The following is a 20,865-nucleotide window of genomic DNA, read 5'->3' as shown; positions in this document are numbered from 1 at the left end:
GTGACGACCGGGGAGCTGCCAGCAAGTATCAGTTATTCCTCAGAGACAGTACAAAGACAAGGAAGGTACAGATGAGGGTGTGAGCAATAAACAGGGATAAGTAATGCGGTACGGTGGCTTAATTACTGCTGTTTTATCCCACGTCTTTGACAAGCGTCCTCAGAAAGGCAAAAATAAGCAGAGCTGCACAGTTTAATGTTAACCATTCCCCCTCCCCTTGCTGGTAAATATATGGCTAAAGCCACATTCAGATATAGTATCATAAAGTACCATACACATCACTGTATCAGATACATAAAGAATCACATAATATCCTACACTATCATGAGTACCACACACTTTTATAGCATCAGATTCAGTATCAAACAGTACCATATAGTGCCATTGCAAATGAAGGTCCAATGAATTCTTGAAAGGCTCATGTCTGGTTGGGTTTAGCAAGCAGAGGGATGGTACCGTATGCGTTCCCTCCTCCTTTGACCCTCTGTAGTCCTCACAAATCAGACAGGAGAAACAAGTCAAAGTGCACCGAGGAGTCTCAGAACGAAGGGCGCTGCATCTGAAACAGCACTGACTCCAACAACTGCTCTCTGTTCGGTTACAGAGTTGCAGGTCTATTGACTGGAAGGAGCCCATAACTCGTCCCTGCTGTGACCCCTGCCTCTGCGTTTGCCTCCTCTGGCCAGTGGAGGCACAGATCGCGCTTGATTCACCACAGTCTCAATTGTCGCCGAGATGGAATCGTGATTTGAGAACTCCAGTGGCTCGGGGATCAAGCTTGGCCTGAGGCTCTGCCTACCTGGCAGGTCATCACACCTCTCCAGGACAGGCATCCCCTGAGTTCTCCCATCACCTCTCCTACCGGACAACATGTCCAAACCCCGAACATCAACCCGATTAGCCACACTCCTCATAGTCAGCGCTGATTCTTCTATAGGTTGTTTTCGGGGCCGCCCAGGCCGTCTTTTGACGACGTTGTTTCCTGTTTTGGCTTGTCGCTGCAGGCGCTTGGCACGGAGGATCTTCTGCACATGCTCAAAGTTCAAAGAATGCATCCTTCTCACGTCCTTCTGGATCTGTTCCACCTCGCGTCGCTTATACCTCCGCTTAGTGGGAACATCTGGGAGAGGAGAGAGTAAGCATGAGTAAAGGTAAATAAATAAAGTCAAGTCTGTAAAGAGAAAAGGTGTCTTTATGCTAGCATGTCAGTAAAAATGGGCAGCCTTGGAAAGGCCAGGAAAGACATCGTGCCAATTTAGCTCATGGTGAGAATTTATTTTATTTTAGCTTCAAGAGCTTCCTGCTAATTTTGACATATTCATGTAAGCCTTTCAAAGCCCAGCTGAGCCAGGAGAGCAGATCCTATCCTGTAATTGTCTACTACAGAGCAGAGATCCCGTTCTGCTAGCAGGAAACCCACAGAAATGTCTCCTTCAACCATTTAATATGTCGCTACACAATAACAACCCTGCGCATCTGGAGCACAGGCTGCCAAAGAGCCAAACACACATATCGACACATTTATCCACATGCATGTCCTCACACTGACACAAATACAAACACACATACACACACACACATGCATATCATGCACAAATAATGAATTCAGCAGTTTAGAATGGCTGAGCAGGAGAAACTGGAGCCATATTGTTTCCTTCACACTGGTGAACTGGGCAGTATGCCCTTCACCCGCTGTTCTATCCTCTCTCCTTCCCCTTTTCCCATCACTCTCATTCTTTTTTCCACTCTACTCTTCATAGGCATCAACATGCTACTCTCTAATTTTCAATTAAACTGGTAACACTGCACCATTTCCTTTCCGTCTCTATTTCAGAAACCGCTTCCTGGTCTTGGTCCATCGCAGTCATTCTTTTTGTTTCCCATCTCTGTCCCGTTTCGTAGTCCCCCCCCCCCCCCTCTGACTGGGCACTGTTCCCGGGGCTCAGACTGAGCCACAGCCAAAATGGAGGAAAAGCACAATCAGCCACCAGTCCCCAAGCAGTGTGCATTAGACTTCCCTGACCTTTTTTTCTCGAGTTTTCACTCCTATTTCTCCATTCCCTAACCATCTCATCTCTTCTTTCTCTCCAGAATCCTGCTGATTCAATGTAGCAGGTTTCTGCAGTGCCCGAACAAATGATGTCTGCAATAAACTAGAGCAGCCCTGAATTTTATACAACAATCATGCCCAGCTGGATTGCAAGGTGATTAAATAGTGATGTATAACACATTTAGAATATTCCTATTTGTTTCATCGAGCATGGCATCTTGGGTTAGAATAATTTACTTTGTGAATTAAAATGTTGCAACAAGCACAGATTTGTGATACTGTCACGCAATGTTTTATTTTTACATTTAAAGAAACCAAATCGAATGTTGAAGGGAAAATATAAAGTTGTAAGAGTTTATAGCTCCATGACAAGGTGTTTACTAATGAACTAAGTGTAAGGGTAAATACAGAGAGGCCTGATTGCCCTCCGTTCAAAACTCAGCGGAACATCTCACTCTATTGTTGCTCAAGAATTCAGGGCAGACAGTGAAATTAGTCTTATGCAAAAAGCACTAAGTAGCAGTAGTTTATGAGCTGTGCACACGCTCAGCTCTCTGTCTCTCTTTCTGTCTCTGTCTCTCTCTCTCTCTCTCACACACACACACACTACAAAGTAGCAGAAATTTATGAGCTGCATACACGGAACATAAAACCAGTGACCTTCAGCAGTGTGAGGGGCCGTATGGCACTGAGGACCTGTGTCTCGGTGGAATAGGAAGTCACTACTACACAGAGATACATGCTCACAGACCAGGTTTCAGACAGGATAAAGTCATCCTTGATGTATGTAATTTAGCGGGAGTGTTTCTCTGCATGAAAGTGCATGCACGTGTTTGAACAAGTCATGTGACACAAAGACAATTATTCTCACTAATTCAGTAGAAGATGACCTGCTTTTATGCAAATACGCATGTGATAGATTGCTGTCAGCTGCAGTGAGACCTGCTGATTGCTGTAGAAACACACACAAGCACAGACGCACACACATGCATACAAAATCAAATCACTACAAAGTAGTTTTAGTGAAGCATGATTTACAGACTCGCAGTTGCAAGCTCAGACAATAATATTAATTGTGCATTTGTATCAGCTTGGGTCTATGTGGGCATGTATACATGTATGCATGCGCGCCTGTGTTTTAATTGGGCTAAAGCTGTGAAGTGAGGCAGTAAGTCATGCTAGAGGAGGGCCAGTTAGAATGGGGAACAGAGAGGGTAATGGGGGAACGAGGGGGAGGGGAGACAAGGGAAAAAGCAGAAAGAGAAAGGGAAGAAGGAAAGAGAGATAGAAGGGGGAGGGGGAGGAACAAGGGCAAGTCTGAGTGTGGGGATTGTGGGAGAGAGGCAAAGGAGGAAAGAAAGAGCAAGAACTGCAGAAGCAGCAATAGGGGAGAAGGGAAGGACATGGAAGGTAGAAGAGGAATAACAACACTGGATGGGTGGTGGTGGTGTGTGGGGGGTTAGTGTGTATATGAGTCATCCGTCCTGGATCCCCTGGGGTGGGGGGTGTATTCTAACTGAGCCCCTGGCTTCTCCTCCCCACCACTGGACTAGGCCCCAGTCATTAAACCCCTGGCTGCCAGCCAGCTCTTTTAACACAGGCAAGGGCCTTTTACTGCGTGTCTGTAGAAAATAAATCACACTGTGTGAATAATATATCTCTGGCAAAGGCATTGGCAGGAGAGTCGGGAGGAGGGAGGGTTGGGAGGAAGGAGAGATTGGTGAATTATAGTCGTCTCCATCCATGCATTACATTCTTTCTATCCCCAGCCAGATGTGCTCAAAGACAGCAGAATACAGAATGTACCAAAAATACACATTAGTCTGGAAGTGAGAATTTGGGGCTACCCTGCCTCTTTGTCTGCTTTAAGTCTTGATAATGCTGCACATAGCACATTTATAAATAGGAATCACCTTGACGAATATGCTGCCATCTACATTTAAATAGTGAAAACCCTGTTAACTCTGACTAAATACGTGATTAAGCGAGCAAATAACACGCTCTTTATCACTAGGGAACAGAACAATATGGTGGACAAAAATTATTTTTGCTAACATGCTCCTGATTTCACCATATTAAAAGTTCTGCAACGTTGGCAGGTTATGATTAAATCTACCTGGTTTGTAGCAACTTGTGCTTAACAGTATGCTCATCCAGTGTTCCCTCCCTGCAGGGAGCCCTGGATGTGCACGCAGAACCGTTATCAAAGCTATTTCAACATGATGTTAAACTCCTACACACCCTGCTGATGCTTTGTATCAGAAATGTTTCACAGGTGAACCATGGGTGGCTTTTTATAGTGATAGGAAGTATAGTCATAAGTGAACTGGTTAGATAAAGACAAGTATGCATCAAACGGTTATTGCAGTTTGGGCTCACCTTAAACCTCCAACACGTCATCAAATAAATCATGATTTATAATTATGGCAATGGGGCAGTGCACTCCTTTGTAAATACACAGTGTGGTTAAAAATGAACAGGTAAACCTAATGTAAGTGGTTCTTACCATTGTGGGAGGGACCAGAGCAGTTGTTCATCTGTCCTGGCTCCTGCCTGGCAGTTTGGAACGACATTAAGCCCTGATCTCCAAACACAGCGAGCCTCGTCTTCCTGCTCCGCCCTGCACACTCGTCCCCCCGTGACCCCAAGAAGAGGTCAGAAGCTGACTCTGACCGCTGGGTTTGGCTACTGTAGCTGCTCATGAAGCTGTTTATTGGCTGTCGAGTCTGACGGGAGTGGAACTGGCTGTCAGCGAGAGAGTGTGTGGACAGCTGCTCCGACTCAAACATCCCTAAGCTGGATCCCAGGCTTGAGCCTATGCCCCTCTGCTTCTCCAGATGCTTTGAAGGGCCCTGACTGACCAAGTCCCTTCTGTCACTCAGCATGCTGAGGCGCGCACTGGTCTTAGCTCCGCTGAAGAGCCCACCCAATTCCTGGCGATCTCGCAGTGAAAGGAGGGGTTCGTCCTTGTGCTTATGTTTGTGCTTGTGCTTCCTCTTATGGAGGCGAACCCCAGCAAGACCACTTGCACTGCCACTGCCTAGGGATCCCAGGCCCTCTCCTCTTACAGAGGGCCCCTGGAGTGGGCCACTGGAGCTGCGAAGCTTGGCCCCTGGTTGGAGTTGTGAGTGTCCACTGGAGTGGAAAGCCTTGGGAGGGGGGACAGCAGGCCTCATGAAGGGAGAAGGAGGTGCAGGTCCTAGCGAGTGGTGGGGCAGGTAAAATGGGGCAGCAGGGGGAAAGTAGCCCAGACTCAGAGGAGGTGCGTAAGGCATCGCATACGGTGCTGCATAGTAATTTCCCCCTGCCAGCGGATAACCATATCCTTGAACAAAAGGCAGCTTCGATGTGATTGGCTCGCTGGCTTTGGCTGGACGGCCGCGTCTCCTCTTGGCCTTCAGATCGGCGCTCCTGCGGAGGTACGAGCTGGAGTCACAGGGGTAGGAGTCGTAGGTAACAGGATAGTAATGATGGAAGTTCAGGCGGAAAATGGAGGGATACGGCTGCTGGGAGTAGCAGGTGTATCGTCTGTGAGACACTCGCAGCTGCTGAAGCTTCAACACAACCTACAGGGAGGTTGAAAAAGGGAAACATTTAGAAAAATACATCATACATACATGATATACAATGCACTTTCACATTACAGTGCTTGGTCAAAGATTACACACATAATGTATTTGTGTTTCTCACCTCCTCCAGTTCAGAGAGAAAGTGAAGATGATCTCGGCTCTGTAGGCACTTCCTCTTCCGTCGATGATGTTTTTGCTTCTTTTCCTGTTGTGACAGGAAGTTGTCAACAGCAGTTACTTGCCGTTCACAGCGTGCTCTGCTGCCTCTGTTGGATGCTTCCAGGGCTGCTGCCTCCGCAGCCTCAAACCCACACAGATCAAATGAGTACCTGTAGGACCACAACATGAAATATAAAGTCACATTACAACCACCATATTTATGAATATATGTCTTAAATATAAATCAACAAAAGTTTCAGGTTTGTAAAAGTACCTGCGCCGAGAGGCGGAGCCCTTCTCAGTTTGATCTGAGGTGCTGTTGTTGTCTGTCCCAATCCCACTGTCACTTGGTATAGTCTCCTCACTGTGGGACTCGCTGATAGGGGACAGGGTCACCTCCTTCACTGATGCCCCCTCTGACAGGTGGGAAGGTGAGTTAGCCAGAAGGCGTGGAGGAGACAGTTTCCATCCGCCAGAGAGGAAGCTCCTGCCTGGTGCTTTGGAGGGCAGGGCGGAAATGGGCTGCAAACTGGGCATAGTGGCATCAGAGTGGCTGGTTCTTAAGGATGGAGCACTGGAGCTGGGAGACAAGGTGGCCGAAGGCACTACAGGGCTCTCATAGAGACTGGCTGTGGAGACAGACAGGGGGGGCTTGTCCCTAGTGGTTTTGGGAGGATTGGAGCCTTGGGTTTCTGCTCTGGGTTTCCGCCCTCTCTTCTTACCAATGTAGATGGTTCCTCTCTTGCTGACATTTATCTGTTTTCCCAGCCGAGCCTCAATAGTGGACGCCATGGCACTCATAGCTGAGGTAACAGGGGCAGAAGATGATTTCAGAGCCAGAGTGCCGTTCTGACTGGAGCCTGAAAGTATCTCATTCAGGATGCTTTGCATTTTCCCAAGCTTCATCTTATTCACTGGCCTGGAAGGGCCCCTACCACGCTTTAGTTTCAGACTATTAGAATTGGCGCTGGTGGTTGTAGAGGCCATTTGCACTAATGTGTTTAGTGTGTGTGTCTTCCTCCGACGGTTTAGCCCTGCAAAGGTTTCCTGTGCCAGTGGGCTTGGAGGTGAGGTGGAGGTGCCCTCATGGATGGTTTCCACTGTCAGGAGTGGCTGTTTCTTGGGTCGTCCTCGTTTCCTCTTAATGGGTGTATGGACGGTGAGGCTATCAGTGTTGGTGTAGAGGGGGCTAGAGGGGGTGATGGGGAAGGCTGAAGGGGGGTCAGCTAAGGTCGAGGGGCTTCCCCGGTTGTCTCTGTGGGGTGATGTGAGGCTGGCATGGCTTTTAGCTTTCAGGTAGGACCATCTGTCCTTTGCCTTGGTTGTTCTGGAACTGGCTGTGGAGCTGGTGCTGTGGCTGGGGCTAGGACTCAAGGCAACCCTGGGTTTGGGGCTGAGACTGGCGCTAATACTAGCCCTCGGGCTCGGACTGATGCTGCCCCTGGGGCTGGGGTTTGGGCTAGGGAGTCTGGGGTTTGTGTTAAGATTGGCTTTGTTGATGTGATTATAAGCCGTCTCTCTGTGTTTAAGGGTGTCTGTGTTGATCTTAGGACGACCCACAGGGTTCTTTTTCATTCTATTTGCACTCAACGCTGACTCTGGGTCAGACCCGCATATAATTATCTCTCCTCTTTCTGCCCGGTCTACCCTCTCTCCCTTTTCTCTTTTATCGCCTTTATCTGTTCTCTCTCCTTTTTCTATCCGTTCTCTACTGAAATCGGCGGGACTTGTAAGTCGAGAGTCGTTTTTGTGAGTCTCCATCTTATGTGCTACTTTGGGTTCTGAGGCCCCAGGCTGGTGCTTCTCTGTAGTGTCAGAGTCCTGTCGTTGCTGTAATGGCTCCTCTGCAGAAAATGACTGGTCAAAAGAAGGCCTTCTCCGCCTCTTTCTTCCTTTCCCTTCCTCTGTCAGCATGGGCATCCCTCTGTCTTCTTCGTCTCCTCTCCTCCCAGCAATTGCTCGCTCTCTTTCCTCTTTTCTCCTTTCCTCTCTATCGTCATGGAACCGCTCAGCTGTCTCCTCTAGCCTGTACTTCTGCCTCTCCTCTGAATTAGTTGGGCTCTCCGATCCTTTCTCTGGCTGTCTTCCCCAAAGTGTATCAGCACTGTGGGGATTACAGAGCATCCTTTGGGAGTCCTTCCTGCCGTACTTCCTCTTGATGTTCCCAAAGAGCTGCTCACTGACCTCTTGCAACCCCCTCCCCCTGGAGAGATATATACAGAGAAAAAATGTGACAAGTGTAATGGAGGGAGATATAATACATGTTTTGTAATTTGCAAACACTATACAACTTTTACTATTTTTTGTGTGGGAACATACATAGACAGTTACTTTTATACCATAAGACTTCCTGCAATTCATGTATTAACTAACTTGAATCATTGTGTCTGTTTTGATCATATTAAGTTTTCACTTCCCCTTATTATAGAATCACTGTCCTGAAAGTATACAACATAGCTACATAAAATATCACAATACAGCATTGCATCAACGCTCTCCCATCCCCAGTGCAGTGTACAGTATTTATATTTGGCTCATGATAACATCCACAAGGAAACGATTCATACCTGCTGAGAGAGGTCAGGTTGAGAATACTGGCATCTGTAACCACTGGCAACTGCAGGTCTGGAGTCAGGGATCTCTGAGGTGAGGGGCTTCGTGTAGCGGTTCGTGAGAAAGGTTGGGTTGGATCGAGCGAAGAGCTCCTACTCGCTGCTGCCAGTTCTCTGGCTGGCTCAGAATCTGCAGGATTGGCCGGGGATGCAGAAGGTACTGGAGACGTGATCCAGTCTGGATTGATTTGGTGTTGATGTGAGTGAGGGTGTTGGAATTGTTGTGTAAGGATGTGATGCGTTTGCTGTTGCTGTGTGTGTCCAGGAGGGAGGGAGCTGCGAAGCTGGTGTTTGGGCAGAGTGTGATCTCCCAGTAGTTGCAGCAGGCCTCCCTCTCTCTGCTCAGGCATTCTGAACTGGCGCTCGTATGTCTGGAGACGACAGAAAAGAAGAAAAAAAGACTGGTTACTACATACAAATTGCAATCACAAGACAGCTTTTTGTAGCTGTAGGGATAGACAAACGGCATGACAATGATGGGATCATAAATCTATGAATAATCAATTTCATGTGTTCATAACATCAGCCTGTCTCCACACAGATAATACACACAGTACGTCGCACAGAATCCAGTTCTGCATCCAGTTCCTTTATGTCAGCACCGATCAAATCAGTGATTTGTTGTGGTCCGATATGACACTCACGGCAGTACTGAAGCTTTTAATACATATTGTGCCCATGAGCAAACAGTGTGCAACTAAACAAAAGACTTGTTTACAGAGCAATTAAATTCCTGTGGCAAGGATGCAGCATGCTGTGAGAGCTGGGGGGTGGGGTTGGAATTGCGGGTGTCTGACTGCACACAGTATTAAACACAGTAGCCGAGCTCAGCCATGTCCCTGACTGCCCTAGACCATAATTATTTATTATATATCGTATTTATTTTGTTGACAACTCTCCTGTACTGTTTGCAACTGTTTCTTACACTCATCGTCATACTGACCAACCCCTGAACTCCTTATACAATTTATGTCCTGAAACTATGAAACAATTTATATACATGTTTCCGGTGAGGGGCCTAACATCTGAAGTCAACCAGTTTATATTTGTCCATATAAAACTGAAATTGTAAAAGCTTAATATAGTGTATTAGACAACATAGCCCAGCTTAATGTATCACTGCTGCATAATCAGCGCAGTGCTGGAAGATGAGAAATAGAGCAGCGGATGGCCTTTGTGGTTTAGCCTGTTATTAACAGACTCAGTATGACGCAACAAGACACTGTTCTACTGCGCTGCAGGGAGATGTAACCTAACCACAGGCCTACCTCTCTGCATATACACACATGTGCAGCACACACAGACTCACTCACATATGCATACAGTAGATGTACACATTTCAAAGGCTGTATGAAATCCTGGCCTCACCCGTAGTAGCACAAAATGCTAATATAACACAGGCATCCAATTTTAGTCTCGATGGATCGGCACCGTGCCAGATGATTAACTCTCACTCTTTGCAGATTCACACACGTATACACACACACCGTAATGGAACATACAATGTACGTTGTTCACATCGCAGAGCACATATTTGCAAGAACAAGCCATTCATCTCTTCTATCTTTGATCCTGCCAATGTCCTGTTCTCCCTTCATTTCATCAGCCACTTTGTTCTCTATAACTATCCATTCTTCTCTCTCATCCTTCTGTCCCATCAGGCAGTTAGACTCATGTTGTACTTCCATACTGGCTGCAGAAGTTGTTTTTCGGCCAGTTGCAAGCTGCACAAACTTACAAGCATAAAACAACACACGTGAATGCCCAGCACATGGATGAAAACACACACTGCACTCACACAAGCAAACACTGAGTGGCGTAAATGATTGACCGTGGCAGAAAATGAATGTGCTTTTATGCACACTCTCATTTATCTCCTAAACACTGACTGCTGTGGTATCCTTTCAGTTCTGAGATATATGTTTGTGTATATACGTGGGAATGTGTGTGTGTGTGTGTGTGGACAGTGACACTGGAGAGGAGATGCTGTGAGTCTAAAGAAAGATAAGATGACAGACACCTGATACACACATGCTTTCTCATTTAACCTGTCCTAGAATACCTGCTGTTTCAGGTTCAAGGAGGGCACAGAAAAAGAGACGGACAGGGAGATTGAAGTGGTGCTTAGAGAGAGACAGACAGACAGACACACACACTTATATAAAACCTACCACAAAGATAATACATTTCCTACTAGAGATAGAAGTGCAAAAACAGCAATAGGGCCCCCCCCCCCCGTTGTGGTTGGGTTATTGGCACCACTTCAGCTTTTTGTTCTTAGTTTCCACCCCTCCACCACCCTCTCCTCCCTTCTCCCCCTTTCTGCTCCTCTCCGCCTCTCACACTCCAGGCATTTCAAGGAAAAATACACTCTTATATTTACACAACTGATATAAATAGTGTTCATATGGATTGAGGTACTCCTGTGGTTGTTGTTGTAAACAGGGTGTGAAAAAAACTCCCCCAGACAGAGTCAACCAAAGACACTGATACATCTTGACAGGTTGTCATGTGATAATTACTCAATATTGTGATATGTGCTGTGCACTTTTCTCTATTGCGTGTTTTAAATTGCTCTTCTATCACTGCATTGAATGTGTCCTTATCATTTGTTTTAAAACTCACAAGTCTCCACACAGTTTAACCAATGCCACAGAAAGAAACATTTCTTGTTTGCACACAAAGTAACGGCTCTGCTCCTGTCTTGAGTAAATAGGGGCTGTGCTACTGGTGGCCTGCAGCAGGGGGCAGCGGTCAGGAGAATCAGCACTAGCCATGGACTCTGACCCTGGAGCGGCCCACAAGCACAATAGCAATAGGTTTCAACCTTTTCCACACTGCCCTTCTTATACAAGTCCCCTCTGATCAAATTTAGATAAGGAGAAAGGCCAGCAGAAAACAGACCCAAGTCATGTTTAGTCCTGAACCCATTTGATGCACTCTCCCTCCCTCGAGGCTCTCAGGGCTGTATTCAGGGTTTAAGGGTCGTACTCCACAACTAGTTCAACAACCATTTCTAGGATGTCTTCCTTTGGGTCAGCATTGTAACAACATGGACTGGTGCCAGTCACACAAAGGCTCTCCAACACCCAAATGCAGGCAGATATGGAGTTGCACATTCCTTTCCACTGGTGATGTAATCGCCAGATAAGGTCAGGGATAATACGTGACTAAGTGCTGCAATCACCGAACTGAAAGGCACTTTGCAAATGAGTCAGCATATATTTACTGACAAATTCATGTGTGCACGTGTCTGAATGTAACGTTTGTACTTAGCAGGCTATTGTAAATGGAGAGCTGGATGTAAAAAGTTGAACTCCTCTTTCCTCTAATTTGATGCGAGGAGAGGTATGTGACGGCTTTTCCTGTCCTTTCCTCTTCTGCAGTCTCTCGTTTTCCACTGTTGAATAAACTAAAAGTCTGAGTGGAACTTCTTCCTCCCTCACACACACACACACACACACGCACACACACACACAGACATAAACACACAGGGCACCCTAGCTGCACCATTATACTAGGAAAGAACACCCTAAACAGGCACACCCAAATCTCACAACCCAGCACACATACACACACATATACACCAACAAACATATACACAAACTCCATGTACGCACACACAGACACACACAAACACCCTGCCCTTCAAATAGTTTTTCGCAGCCTTTTATTTGGCTGCCCGCCCGGTGGTTAGAGTGTTTCATTTTTCCCTGTGTATGGAACTGGGCAGCTGTCCAGAGAGACACACAAAGAGAAAGAGAAAGAGAGAGAGAGAGAGAGAGAAATGGGAAGGGAGGGGGTTACCAAAAGAATGAGCGCGGCAGAAATGTAGGGAAGAAGAGGACCAGCAGAAAAACAAGGAGAGGTGCCTAAACCTTTACAACTAGTTCCCTCCGAAACCTTATGATTGATATGATCCTCTCTCTCTCTGCTTGTCATCAACACTCACACACACACTCTCCTTGGCTCACCATGCTGTCTCCCTCTGCCCCTGTGGCCTTGTGCACTGCCCCCCCTTATCACATCCCTCCTTTTCTTCTTCTTTTCTCTTTTCTGGAGCTGACCATTCTCCCCTGTGGGAACTACCCCCCACCCCCCTTCTCTCCCGCTCCATTCAGAGCGCTGCTTCGCTGTGATCTGTGTTTCTGACAGCTCTGGACACACACACACCCACACACGCACACACACACACACACACACACACACACACACACACACACACACAGACACACACGCACACGCACACACAGACACACACACACACACACACACACACACAGACACACACACACACAGACACACACACACACACAGACAGAGACACACACAGACACACACACAGACAGAGACACACACAGACACACATAGCTCCTCTGCAAACAAACACCATGAATACTAACACGGCTTTGTGTCCACAGCACTTAAAAGGGGTAGAAGGCGAGGGAAGGGAAGGGGGTGGACGGGGCAGAGAAAAGGAGGGAAAAGCGATGGAGGAGAAAAGAGGCACTGTGTTGATCTTGTGGCCACTCTCACAGACCTCCCCCTTCCTCCCTGCCACCCCCCTCATCCATGTTTCTCGTTCTCTCGTTCTTCCCACCAGTTCTCTCGGGAATAAAGACTTCCATTCATGCGCCTGAGGAGACCCACAGCAGGGGAGAGAAAAGAGGGTGGAAAAGGGGGGGGGGGGGAAGATGAGGGGGTGTCAAGGTGGGACAGTTTGTGGATCGCTGGGATCAGGCCCACTGCCTAAAATTGAATGTGTGTGTCTATTTTCACTCAGCGTGTGCCGCTTCAGCCAATGCTTCACTATATCTTAGATCTGGTGGCATCTGTACCAGACAAAGCATCTTCTGGGAAAGTTGGGTGGGAAAGTTTGGAAATTGTGTTCCATTCAAAACTTCCACTCTCGGGCTAATTCTACAACTATGTGTTGAGCCTACAGAAACAGAAAAAAGGGGGCATTATTATTTACCCCGAAATCTAACATTTTCCTGCAGCACTTTTTTCTCTTGGTGCTGTTATGTTCCCTTCATGCTGATTAGGATCAAGTATTTGATCTACAGCACATTTAACTAACTGTAAGGTAGAAGCCAGATTTAATGCACAGCAGTAGGTCCCAAGCAAAATGTTCCTTCCTACGTCCACAGCGGTAATCCTTCAGATTGAAGTGCTCCTAAAGATAGCAGCGAAACACCCAAGAGTCTCCTTGTCACACTCTCTTCAGACACGCTCAAACGTAGATGACTCAATCTGAACAAAAGCCTGTGATTGGCTGAACCAAAGCATGTCATTACGGTGCAATTGGAGGTTTTCACCTGCTCAGTAATGACAGAAACATTTACATGCTACACAAAATATACATCTAATCCTGGCTATTAGCATAAATGGTGTCTGTGCAGGCATATATGTGTCCTGCTTGAACGCTAAGAACCACATTAAAAGATGGATGTGGCCGAACCACCCGTGACAGCATTTACACAAGCAAAGAGACTGGCCACATACGGTTGCTCTCTCTGTGGGGAAGCACAAGCACAAGCACAAGTGTAATACAATATGGACTATGGAGTGTTTCATGAATGCTGTTTCAGTAAATTACACAAAACCTACATACATGTGCACAGCAGACAGAACAACAGTGTTGTTCACAGTGCTTTGTGCACCATATGACCCAATCGTACCACTTCTGTTTAACAGGAAACAATTAACAGCCAATGAGCTGCTCTAAATCCTAAGGGATGGCTTCCTGTGTGGAATGATGGGTAATTCAAGACAGAAGCTGTGCTGAGATTAAACACTTCCTCTCTGGCAAACATTGGTCTGCAACAGGGAAGGCTCACTTGCTGACTCGTTAATCAAAAATAATGCACTCTAACGCATCGTTGTCTAATTACTGAGGTGGTCGCATACAGAAATTACCAAAGATTCTAGTTTCTTATTTGGGATATAAAAACTCAAGAACTGGTGTCTCCATTGTCATATGACGATTTATTACCCTAAAACATTCTAATTCTTTTTTTATTTTACACTTTGATACAGGAAACACACAGTCACATTGAATTATGCTGCTAAAGAAAATTAATTAGCTTTTGTTTTTGTCTTTTATAGTTTTATAATAAATAGTGTGTCAACAATGCCAATATTTGCTTCAGTCATTTATCCAGAAAAAATGCCAAAAATGTAGTTATGAGCTTTGCAAATGTGAGGATTTATAATTTTCTCTATTTTCTCTCATTTTAAATGGAATATCTTTGGACTTTTGGCTGGAAGGAAAAGCAATTTGAAGATGCTACCTTGGGCTTTAGGAAATTGCCATAATTATTAGTTAAGAATAACTTGAAAAAAATTATTCTTCACTTCAAGTTTAAAGCTTGCAAAGTAACACTTTCATTGCTTTGTCTGGGACTATCTTAAGTCCTCAGATGATCCCCAGCTTGCAAAAGAGAGCGTTAGAGAGCCACTTTATGACATCCTCAGTGACAGGGAGAATGGGCAAAAGTGAGACACAATAGTCTTAACCAATCAGACTGCCTGCCTCCCCTCAGGCCCCCTTGTACCAACAATACCGCCTTTGTATTAGGCTGCACTCCACTCTCACGTTCACATACACACGCACAGAGACCAAAGCATAGCATCCTGCACTTTCTCAGATAGTCGCAAAAAGAGGTGGGAGAAGCAGTGCACCAGAACTAGAGCTGCATCAGTGCGTACAAAACTATGTTAAAATTAGATTGTGTGTATTTTAGCTAATAACCTAGCTGTGTGTAAGTGTGTGTGCGTGTGATGTGTGTGTATCCGGGTGTAAGTTTCTGTGTGTTTCCTTCCAGCTCTGGGCACATGACTGCAGCTGCCCCCTCACTCCCTTGTCTAAACCGGCACCCCTCCTTGTTGTAGGTGAGAGGTCACACGGAGTGGCATTCCTCTCGGTCTGAGAGCGAGCGAGCGAGCGAGCACTATGCTGAGCAGTGGAGGTAGAGAGAGAGAGGCCGAGCAGGGCAAAAATGCAACAGAGCAGGGCAGGTAAAAGATGAGGAGCAGAGGGCATTCGGGAGTGTGTATGTGCGCATGTTGAAATGGACCACTAAACTGAAGACCCTTGTGGCTCTTCCCTGCTTCATAAACACAGCTGTTTGTTTAGTCTGAGCCGCCCCAAGGGATCGACACACTGACAGAAGGACAGACAGACACATTTATATCATTTATTCATGTCCGCACCCATACTTAAGAGACAACTAGCATAAATAAACTGCAAAACTACAGACTGATTATTTTACAAAGCATGGGACAAAAACATGAAAACACAAATGTCCTAAAAGCCACGGCGTAGCAGCTTTTTAATGATCTGTATGATTACATGTTTTTAATATAAAATGTGTTATATCACTTAGTGGTGATTGTGCATTGGGACAATGCTGCAAATACAATTGAATAGTTGATTGACGGCCTGAGATTATTTTTGTAAGAGGAGTATTGGACATCACCTCTCTACTGTCATCTCTCTTGCTTTCAGACACACACACCCCTTCTGACAGGCACGACCCAGACAGCTGATGGGGCCATCAGATTTCACTGACAAACACACTTACGCTTACAAGTGAGACACAGTGAAAGTCAATACTCTGAGCCTGCTTCTCCTTTCCTTTGACTCTAATCATCCCCTTTTCTGCCCTCCCTGCACCGAACATCGCCCTCTATCCCTGCTGGACCTCGTCTCCAAACCACAGAATACATGTCTCCTCGTATACACACTCACACATGCAGGCACACACGGACACACTGACTAACCACAGGGGCAGAGGCATGATGGAGCCACACTAACAAAGCGGCCACCAGGAACACATGATGCTGTGACTCAACATCATCCGTGACCACAGAGGACATCAAACATGGCCGCCCTCCAGATAATCCCACAGTTATGTGAGTCACAGGCAACTGCTGTCCAAAAAACAAATTCAGGCCTGTATGCATTTTTTTATAGAGTCTACACTTACATTGATGTTGCCAGATCAAACCCATGACTACTTGGATTTATAGTTAGAGGGTGACAATGTTCTATTGACTACAGAAAGTTATGTAGTTTTGTATAATTGTAAGAATTACTACTTATAAATGTAAAAAAAACTATTAGCTGCCAATGTAAAATGCCTTCATGTGAGTGACTGAGCCAATGGCATTTCTTTAAGTGCAAGTAGCTGCTTCAGATCTCCAATAAGTTGTAACTTGAGCTAGACTGGCTATTATATTCTGCTTGCATCTGCCCAAAGAAGAACAGCAACCCACTGGGACTGGGCACAATAGTGAATGAATAGGGCTTGACCTTTGGGACAGATTGAGAATATGGTATGTGTGTGTCTGATGGAGAAATTAGCTACAGTTCCAACCAAATGGTCAGCACAAACACACACTCATAGACACCAAATCCAGCCCTGAGGGGAAGAAAGCAAAGGCCAGACTCCAGTTGTCTCAACCCTGACCCACTCGCACAAACAAACAATACAGCACACACACACACACACACACACACACACACACACAGAGAAGCTTACACAACTGTGTGGAGTCCAGCTATCACCTCAACTTCTGAATGTCCGGCAGGGTCAAAGTTCATCTCTTCTTCTGCCAGCCTCCAGGGTTTCTTTGTGTGACTGTGTGTGTCTGAGTGTGTGCATGTGCGTGTGCTCAATGGGAGTGACCTTGCAGAGTCGTTCATTGTGGATACACTGCAGCAGCAGCACTACTGCAGAGCTGATTAGGGAGCAATCTTGCTTCGTGTAATGTAGAGTGTGTGTCTATTTTTGTGCAGGTTTGGTGGGAGAAAGACAGATGAACAGATTGTGTTTTGTCTGGACTTTCTTCAGGTTTTAGAGATAGTCAAGAGCAGATCAGAGGTTAAATACGAGGAGATGTGTGTGTGTGTGTGTGTGTGTGTGTGTGTGTGTGTGTGTGTGTGTGTACGGGTGTTGGTGTGTGTTTCAAGTGTGTACAGGGTGTGTATGGGGGTCAGACACAGATGGACAGCTGGTGTTTCAGTGGTGCTAAATCACTCACCCCTCCCCAACACACACACACGCACGCACACACACACACACACACAAACACACACGCACACACAAATATACACACATCCCATCCCCCATCGACTACAGGGAAACGCCCCTTAAAGCATTCCCACCTCATACTCTCAAAGACTGCACACTGAGGACGCACACACACCAACATTTAAGCTTGGTTATTTTCAATGCAATGAGAGAGGCCAACATTGCTCCAATATGACAGTTTGGTCAAGCAATATTAGAGTTGATCATTTCATGTTCATACAATTTCATAAATCAGTCAAGGATTGCTCTCTGTGGGTAAGCACAATGCTTCACATACACACAAGCAGACACACACACACACACTTCTATTTTATGAGCTCATCAAGTCCCCCAGGTCACCAACCGCCATCTCAGCCAGGGATAAAAAAGCTCACATCAAAAGGCTAACCATTTTAACGCACACACATGTGCGTGCGTATAGCATGCACACACACGTGGCGTGGCAACTGTGGCAGCATTAATTTCCTTGTATTTGAATGCACTTGACTAACACATAATAATCCCAAACACTGCTGGGAGACCACCAAGCAGCACACACATACACAAACACACACACACACACACAGCCAGGGGGACCACCAAGCAGAGGGGCTGTCAAGACAAGATAAGTGTGTGTCTAGCGTCAGGGTTTTGCGTACACCCACCACTACACACGTGTACACACGTGTACACACACACACACACACAACAACAACAACACTCAGCCTGGCCTGTACTCCTGGAAAAGCTCTGGCTTATCTCTCCACACAGATAGTGAAATGGATTAAGAGCCACATTTGGCACGTCCAGAGAACTGGACAGATAACCAGGGAAACACTCTCTCTAACTGCAATCACTGCTCAACATGATTTGGATGTGTCTTTCTCTCTATGTGTGTGTGTGTGTGTGTGTGTGTGTATGTGTGCATGTGTGTGAGTGTGTGTGTGTGTGTGTGAGAGGATGCATTTTAGCTTGCCCTTGCTCCCCCATGTGTAGGCATTGGATCAATAGCCGTGTCTACGTGTGAGCGTGTGGGCATGTGTGTCTGGAGGAGTGATGCAGTGGTTGACCCGGGACCCAATCCGTTAGAACACACACATTCATCTTCCAAACACACACAGCGTGCCCAGACAAAGAGCTGTGTGTGAGGGGACATTCAGCATGTGTGTGATGTCAGCTGGAGACAGAGAAGGGGAGCCCATCATATCCCGTTTATGTGTGTGTGTGTGTGTGTGTGTGTGTGTGTGTGTGTGTGTGTGTGTGTGTGTGTGTGCGCGTGTGGGTGTACTGGTTTGTCTACTCATTGACCTCCCTGGTTATAGATGCCTGCTATGAAGATGATAGGTTACATCGAAGGGTTAATAAAGTACACTAAATAGGAAGTGATTTTGGACCCAGCCTGTGTTTGAATCCATACAATTTCTTACACTATAAGCACCAATTCTGTCTTGATTCTGCTGAATTTGTCAGTTGTGAACATTTACATAACCCCTATTTGCATCTTTTTAGTGTTTATTCTATTTTTACTATTGTTGTTGCTGGAACATGCCAGTTTCGCAACATGAGTAAGATAAAGTTTGACGTTATTATAAGTCAGAGAAGAGAAGCAACAAATTCTTCAAAAGAAATTTCTATGTTTTTCTTTGCATCATTTTGCATGTTTGCCTCCTCTGTCTGTCTGTCTGTCTGTCTGTCTGTCTGTCTGTCTGTCTGTCTCTCCCCTTCTCTGTCTATAAGAGTCAAATCTCTGTCTTAATGGACATCTATTGTATCCTACCTCTCCCCCTTCTCTATTCACTACACCACCACACGCACATACACACTCCCTCTGAGGGGGCCCCTTAACCAGGCTCTCCATATGCCTGACCCCTCTCCCCCACCCTCTCCTTTCTCCTCCTCCTCCACCTCTTTCCACAACCCCCTTCTCCTCTCCCCATCTCCGGCTAAAACTCTGGCTTATGCTCTGTTGCTGCTGCCCCACGCTGCCATCTGCTACAAGACAACAGAGGGTAAAAGAGGGAGGAAGAGGAAGAAAAGAGTGGTGAAAAAGAGTGAGTGAAAAGAGGAAGACATGAGGGAAGAAAAGACTGAGGGGAAAAGCTGAGAAAGAGGGACAGATAAAAGATAAAGAGAGAAAAAGGGAGAGAGTAGATGTGAACACAATACAGCAGAGTGCAGAGAGGCTGCCCATCTGCTCCCCCTCTCGCCTCCCCTCCCCTTCTGACACACAGCCTCACACACCACAAAGAGAGTATTTAACCTCAACGCACACACACATACACACATATGAGAGGGAGACAGAGAGCAGCCCAGCCTCTCTCTTTAACCCGTTCCTCTCCAGTGAGCCTGCCTGTATTACACCCTTGGGGTGGCAGGTGATGGGTGGATGGAGGGAAAGGATGTAAGGGGGGGATGGGGGGCGTGATTGAGGGACAGAGTGTAGGGAACGAGGGGTTGAAACTGATCTGAATCAACACCAACACATCGACCCCCCCTCACCCCCAAACCTCAAATCTCAATAGAGACCAGCTTGCTACCTCTGTCACTATGACAACCTATGTCAATCATACTGTAGCAGTCGGTTTCCAAATGGGGACCGATGGCGGATTAGGAATGGCTGCCCAAATATAGGAGTGCACTCAGCTCACTCAGCGTACTCATGGATTACACATTTTTAATGGTAAATACGCCTTTTCATACTATATTTATAGAAAGATGACAGCAGGTCGGACATACTCATAAACGACGATGTGGTGAGAAAACACATCTGACAACTAGCTAAAACTGTGGATGACGTCAAAATCTGCCTATATGACAAAGCAACACCCCCATGCTTTCTTTCCAATTGGGTTGCAAATACGCATTTCAATCACCACTCAGACATTAAGCACAAGGTGTCAGATTTGGTTGGTGATTTCAACAAATGTTTCAATTGTTTAAGAAGCCAAACATGTAGAGCAGCGGTTTCCAAACCTTTTCGGTTTATAAAGTAATGCATTTCCAACCTCTTGTCACCAGCTTCAAATGCTTACGTTTTATTTTAATTTGTTCTTTTTAACCAATTCAACCAAAACAGATTTTCCTTGCTTTATTTGAGTCTGGGAGAACAAAGATTATCCCGTAGTTGGGAAAGATTATTAGCTTTGCTATTTTTTTGCCTCTTGTTAATTATCTTGTAACCCCTTAATTATTATTATTTATATTTCAATTTATATTTAAATATTTATTGGTTTCCAACACCCAAGTTGGGATATAGGAATGTAAAGTATGGACAATATATCTATATACGGCTGGTTTCATGAGAGGATGAGTGGCATGCAGCCTCTAATTGGCTGTATTTCTGTTTAAAAGGGGTGTTTTATATTACTGGCAAAGCTATGTGCAATAACAAATCTTGG

At 45.9% G+C, this 20,865-nt stretch overlaps 1 protein-coding gene across 3 annotated transcripts in view; it reads right to left on the bottom strand.

The window, feature by feature from the left end:
• Positions 1-324: 324 nt before the first annotated feature.
• setbp1 (SET binding protein 1) overlaps positions 325-20,865 on the bottom strand; it is a 28,928-nt gene continuing 8,387 nt past the window's right edge. For all 3 annotated transcript variants that reach the window (XM_034541129.1, XM_034541130.1, XM_034541131.1), the window contains exons 3-7: positions 8,346-8,761; positions 6,053-7,981; positions 5,741-5,948; positions 4,557-5,616; positions 325-1,120 (exon numbers count right to left, since the gene is read on the bottom strand). In XM_034541129.1, the coding sequence (XP_034397020.1) occupies positions 615-1,120; positions 4,557-5,616; positions 5,741-5,948; positions 6,053-7,981; positions 8,346-8,761 (4,119 nt within the window). In that variant the 3' untranslated portion in view covers positions 325-614. The remainder of the gene's footprint in view (positions 1,121-4,556; positions 5,617-5,740; positions 5,949-6,052; positions 7,982-8,345; positions 8,762-20,865) is intronic.

The sequence above is a fragment of the Cyclopterus lumpus genome, chromosome 9, assembly GCF_009769545.1.
Source record: "Cyclopterus lumpus isolate fCycLum1 chromosome 9, fCycLum1.pri, whole genome shotgun sequence".
NCBI lineage: Eukaryota > Metazoa > Chordata > Actinopteri > Perciformes > Cyclopteridae > Cyclopterus > Cyclopterus lumpus.
This window is presented reverse-complemented; position numbering and strand designations above follow the sequence as displayed.